Source organism: Habropoda laboriosa, unplaced genomic scaffold (genome assembly GCF_001263275.1).
Source record: "Habropoda laboriosa isolate 0110345459 unplaced genomic scaffold, ASM126327v1 scaffold45, whole genome shotgun sequence".
NCBI lineage: Eukaryota > Metazoa > Arthropoda > Insecta > Hymenoptera > Apidae > Habropoda > Habropoda laboriosa.
In genome coordinates this window covers 1136275-1141572 of record NW_017100168.1, presented here as the reverse complement: position 1 = coordinate 1141572, position 5298 = coordinate 1136275, and the positions used below count along the sequence as shown (strand labels likewise).

The window sequence follows — 5298 nt, the reverse complement described above, 5'->3', positions numbered from 1 at the left end:
TTTAGATTTTTCCATAAATTGTTTACAGCATTCTATGGCACGATTTTCATAGTATTCTATTCCAACAGGTAAACTAAAAATATAATCTCGACTTAGATAACGTAAAAGTTCCACATCACTACCAAGAAATTCATCATTTATAAAAACTGCTACTGTTTGTGTTAATGACCACATTCTACCTCCAATTTGCTAAAAACATATATGTGTAAATTATAATTAACAAATATTAATACCATTATATGATTTAATAAGTATAATAACAATTTATTACCCTTTTCATTTTGTTAATATATTCGTGCCAATCTGTTTGAAACATTTCTATAATTTGTGGTGATGAAAATATAAATGGTAAATGTTGATATAATTTTTCTGCACATATCCGCGCTTTTTGAAAAGCAATGGTATTTATGATACCCACTATTTTAATTCTAATACAATCATTCTTAGAAGGGTTTGAATAACCATGTTTTCTTGATAATTCTTCTTTATTTTTATTTTGCATCATTTTATAGCTTAATTTTAATATTCCTTCCACAAAATTATTTGAATAGTAATATCAATCTAATTTCTGTAAAAGTACATAAAAATGAATTCATTTAAATTTAGAGTAATAATACCAAAACTACATTCACACTAATGATAAAGAAAGTTTTATATACGTGGTGCTCATAATTTATTCATTAATACTTCTATACTTTTTTACTTATTCTTCTTACAGAAGAATATAATACAAAGATATACTATAACAATATTGTAGATATTTCTATAAATTTTCATTAACTGCAGATATTTTCTTTTGATTAATATTTATAATAATGTTACTCATAATTTCACCCTGAAAGCAAATAACCAGAAATATATTTTCTGATATTTGTAAAATATTTATTATGTAAATATTTCATACATTGCTTCTGTAGCAGTTTCAACGTCACTTTCTTCGTCGCTAGTACTGCTTGTATCCAAATTGTATAGAAAGGAATCATTTTCACACATTGGGAAATAAAATCTGAAATTTTATATCATTAATATATAAATTCCAATTAATGCAATAAATTGATTTCATATTATACAAAATATTAACTCTGGTTGATCCCAAATTTTCTGTGTAGGTATCTTAAAATGATTTTCATTTTTCATGTGCTCCAAAACATTATCAGCTTTTATTTCACAAAAAACACATTGCTGTAAATGAATTTGTCTCCTCACATAATTTACCACTTTTACCTGTTTCAAAATTATAATTTAGCAACTTATATATTAATATTTTCTCACTGTATCCATATATCATGCAACTCTTACTTTTTGATAAAATGTTAAACCTTGTGATGCAATTTTAAAATCAAAATCATGGTCTGTTATCATATGTGTAAGAATAAGATGGAAGTGTTTGTCATTGTAACTGCAAAACAAACATGATATACCAATATCTTCATCATTCCAATCAGACCATGTGTCCTCATCCTCATTTTCACTGCTCTGGTTCTCTACTACATCATTTTCTGGTAAATTACTCTAAATACATTGAAAATAGAATTAAAATGTGCATTTCTCAATATTTCATAAGTAAACTAGTTATTATATTGATTATAAACATTTTTAGATAATAAAATACCAAATAGTTATTTATATAAAATTTATCATATTCCACATTGTTGGGATTTATCCTTTTATGTAGCTTTTTACGCATATGTTCCTTTAATACAGTACGATCTTTAAATACTTTTTCACAATATATGCATATCAAACTGAAAGAAAAATTGTATTTATTCTAAAATAATAGATGCTTAATTAAATTATGTTATATATATCTCTCACTTTTCAATAGTAGTTTGAATTTTATCCAAAAAGTCATCTATGAATACCAAATTGTCTGGTTTTCCAAGATATAAATTATGTTTTTGAGCCAAATGTTTTATGTATGTAATGCGTAACCCTGAAAATTCCATTCTACAGAAAATACAACCACGTTTAAACTTGGTATCTGTCCTTTCTCTTGCTTGCTCTGATAAAACCCAGTTCTTGAAAGATTAAAATCAGTATTTTATACTGCACAATAAAATTTATATAAAATTTATAAAACTATTCATACCAGTCTGGCACAATGTATTTCTTCTCTTAAGACTTTATCTTCTGAAATACAATCAGAAAGTAAAAAATATGTTTCGTTTTTGCTTGGTTTCCCATCAGGAGTACAATCCATTAACATTGTTGTACAAAACTTAGTTAAAGGCTCTTCTCTGAACTTAACACCCCAATAATGTATATAACTGAAAGTAATTCAAAATATATAATTTTCCAAAGGTTCAATTCTTAACAGATATAAAATACATAATTTTATATAAATTAATCAAACCTTTTTAAACTAGCAATTTTCCAAGTATCTCCTATTATAAGCCGATGCTCCTTAAATAGATGAGTTAAAAGATCTTTCTCATTCTCAGGAAGAGTAAATTTTACATCACACAAAAGACATTTTGCAGCATAAGGTTTATTATCAATTCCAACAAATTGAGATTTATATACAGTATAATTTTGATCAAAAACGCTGTCTGTAGATGATGAAACTTTACATTTTTCTATAACATAATTTGATACAATTATCTTCAAGTAGGTGCTATTACTTTACATTTACTTTTACAAAAAAAAATTAAATTTAAAGATGTAAAATATATACCTCCAGAACTCATAATCAAAGCAATTTTAAAGTGCTTAAACAAATGTATGTATATTTATAAAATTTGGATTTATTTCGGAAACCTTAGAGTAGGTTAGATGTCAATAAATTTGTATATTATACAATCATGCCATTAATGTAAAAATTTTGTTTATGTACTATTAAATTTTTGAAATAAATTTATTATTTTATAACTGATAAATTAAATCTATGAAAACAGATGGAAATATATACTATGATATTGACGAATATTCTACTCTTTCGAAGAGTCGCGTAATCACGTGTTCCTGACGTTCTGTCAAAAAGGGAACTTCCTATTGGGTACAATCAAGAAATTATCTTTAGTTACAGCTTTCAAATATGAAATAAAGATTCCATAAAAAAGGGAATTACTTTGATTTTTATTTTTATTTCCTTTTATGTTACTTTCATTGGTTGAAGAATATAATAATTGCAGCAACAATTTTGTTTTAACAATGTATATATATATTTACAATTTTACATTTATAATTATATTTGTTTTTTATACAATAATTCAATTTGATTCAAAATTCAATAATACAGTCTTAGTTCCTACATAACTTATTAAATAGAATGTAAAACTAATTGTTTAAAAATACATATTGGATATACATGTGGTAAAATATATCAATAATATAGTTGATCTCAAAGTTAAATAACAGTATGGAAAGGAAAAAAGGAAAAGTAGACACCTGATATTTTAAAATATTTATTTTTCTTTTTCCCTATTAGATTTATCTTTTATAAAACTAAACAATAACATCAAATGGCATATATGTAATGAAACACTACTAAAAACAGTGCTTGGATAAGTGTTCCAACATAATTCTATTACACCCAAAATGGTCAATTTTATCACAGTCCTATAATCTGTACACCATGCAATATAAGGTAATGTATGATAATACCATATGTAAAATTGATAGTGCAATGATCTACTAAATGCCATACCGATGAAATTTGCAGCAAACATTGGAAAAATAAATAATTGACTTACTGTAGACATATCTACTTTTTCTTTCTTTTTTAGCTGGGGCTGTAAGCTTTTCTCCACATGTTTTAATTTTGCATATGATTTCATATATTTTATCCATGTTGGTATGCAATAAATCAAGGTTAATACATGTAATGCTAATAGTGATACATGAAAATATGGATGAATGAAAACATCTTCTGGTAGAAATCTCCAATTCACAGTCCATCTGAATTCAAAAATTCTTCCAAAATTGAAAGCACCTTTTATATATGCAAATGGATTATCAATTAAAAAAGGAAGACCTAATATTAGCTGAATTAAGGCACAGATGAATAAGTGTACTATTGTTCTGATTATACCTAGATTACATATATAAGCTATAAGAAGTGCTGGTGCAAATAACAAAATATTCATTTTTACAGATACAGCCATACTGTAGAGAATACTTCCCAAATACCATTGTTCATCTAAAAATGCATTAAGGCTTGCAAATAATAGCACCATTGCAACTGGGTCATTAAAAAGCCTTAAAGTAAATATAGAATGAACTCTGTAAGATGTACAACACAAAATGATCAAAATATATGGAGGAACTTTTTTAGTTTTTGCATAAATTCGGAAAACCAATGTAAGTAGTACAATATAAAGAACTGCAAAGAAGTATTGTGCTATTTTTATCTCTGCTCCGCGTCCCGTGATGAAATATAATATAGAAAATATATAAATAAATCCTGCAGGATAGACTAATGGTCCAGTGTCACCTTTCAACTTCGAGTAATCCAGTGTTCCATTCAAAAAACCTTCGACTTCTTGCATATAAGCTTTCCAGTCGATTTCTGTGTATGGTACCTTTTCGATAACCAATACATTCAGAATGATTTCCAAAATAATGAACAGTCTTCCGATTAAAAATAACTTCTTTGGATCTGTGAACAAGGAAATGAATTTTCCCCATTCTAAATAACTTTCGTACCAATTCTTGGTACTTTTCTTTGATGTTTTTACTGAATTTGAGTTAAATCGAAATTCTCTGCGCGGCGCCATATTGTAAAGGGTACACGTGTTCTCCAAAGTTTACTCTTGTGTGCACGCGCGTTTACATGTGTAAACCCTTCGGTCAATCCTCTTTTTCACTTTTTACCAGTTCATAGCAACCAATCACGAAACACTATGTTAAATGTGAGTCACAGTACGTAGAACCAATCGGGATACGCCAGCTGGGATTCCGGGCTTTTGACAGAATCCAACGTGTATAAAGCGACGCGTGGATTAAACTGATGTAGTTAAATTAAGAAATTCATTGAATTAACAAGCGCATAAATTAAAAGTTTTAGCGCACTTGTGTTAAGATATAGTGAAAATATTTTCTACGTAATACACTAGTCATTTCATCGGCACAGTAACATGTAAGTTGTGCTCCATCGTTGTTCTCAATAACCTAGTAAACAGTAAATGCATTCACTTCTTTATTAATATATATTGTACTTTTTCCTTCTTACTTTGCATTATTGTTTCATTTCTATTTGAGTAAAATACGTTTCTAGTGTAACTTGTGTTTTGTAAAGAATCATATAATTAAAATATAACACAAATAATATTTTTAATACTGATGCTCTTTTATTATATC

General features: G+C 27.1%; 4 protein-coding genes across 4 annotated transcripts in view; 1 reads left to right on the top strand and 3 right to left on the bottom strand.

Moving 5' to 3' along the window:
* Positions 1-316, bottom strand: part of LOC108578655 — a 2148-nt gene extending 1832 nt beyond the window's left edge. The window contains 2 exon segments of the mRNA XM_017942022.1: positions 1-189; positions 272-316. The exon segment at positions 1-189 is cut by the window's left edge and continues 1 nt beyond it. Of these exon segments, the coding sequence (XP_017797511.1) occupies positions 1-189; positions 272-316 (234 nt within the window).
* Positions 317-885: 569 nt separating this feature from the next.
* Positions 886-2687, bottom strand: LOC108578623 (zinc finger protein 277). Its single transcript, XM_017941987.1, has 8 exons — positions 2675-2687; positions 2354-2576; positions 2090-2267; positions 1816-2018; positions 1613-1745; positions 1300-1512; positions 1082-1224; positions 886-1006 (listed from the first exon to the last, which is right to left on the bottom strand). Exons 1-8 carry the CDS (start codon positions 2685-2687, stop codon positions 886-888), a joined length of 1227 nt encoding a protein of 408 aa, XP_017797476.1.
* A 717-nt stretch (positions 2688-3404) lies between these two features.
* LOC108578651 (lethal(2)neighbour of Tid protein) lies at positions 3405-4715 on the bottom strand. Its single transcript, XM_017942017.1, has one exon. The coding sequence runs from the start codon at positions 4713-4715 to the stop codon at positions 3405-3407; it is 1311 nt and encodes a 436-aa protein (XP_017797506.1).
* Positions 4716-4897: 182 nt separating this feature from the next.
* The window catches only part of LOC108578643 (mesencephalic astrocyte-derived neurotrophic factor homolog), a 1281-nt gene continuing 880 nt past the window's right edge, over positions 4898-5298 (top strand). Inside the window, exon 1 of the mRNA XM_017942010.1 lies at positions 4898-5077. The gene's annotated coding sequence lies outside the window, so the exon portion shown is untranslated. The remainder of the gene's footprint in view (positions 5078-5298) is intronic.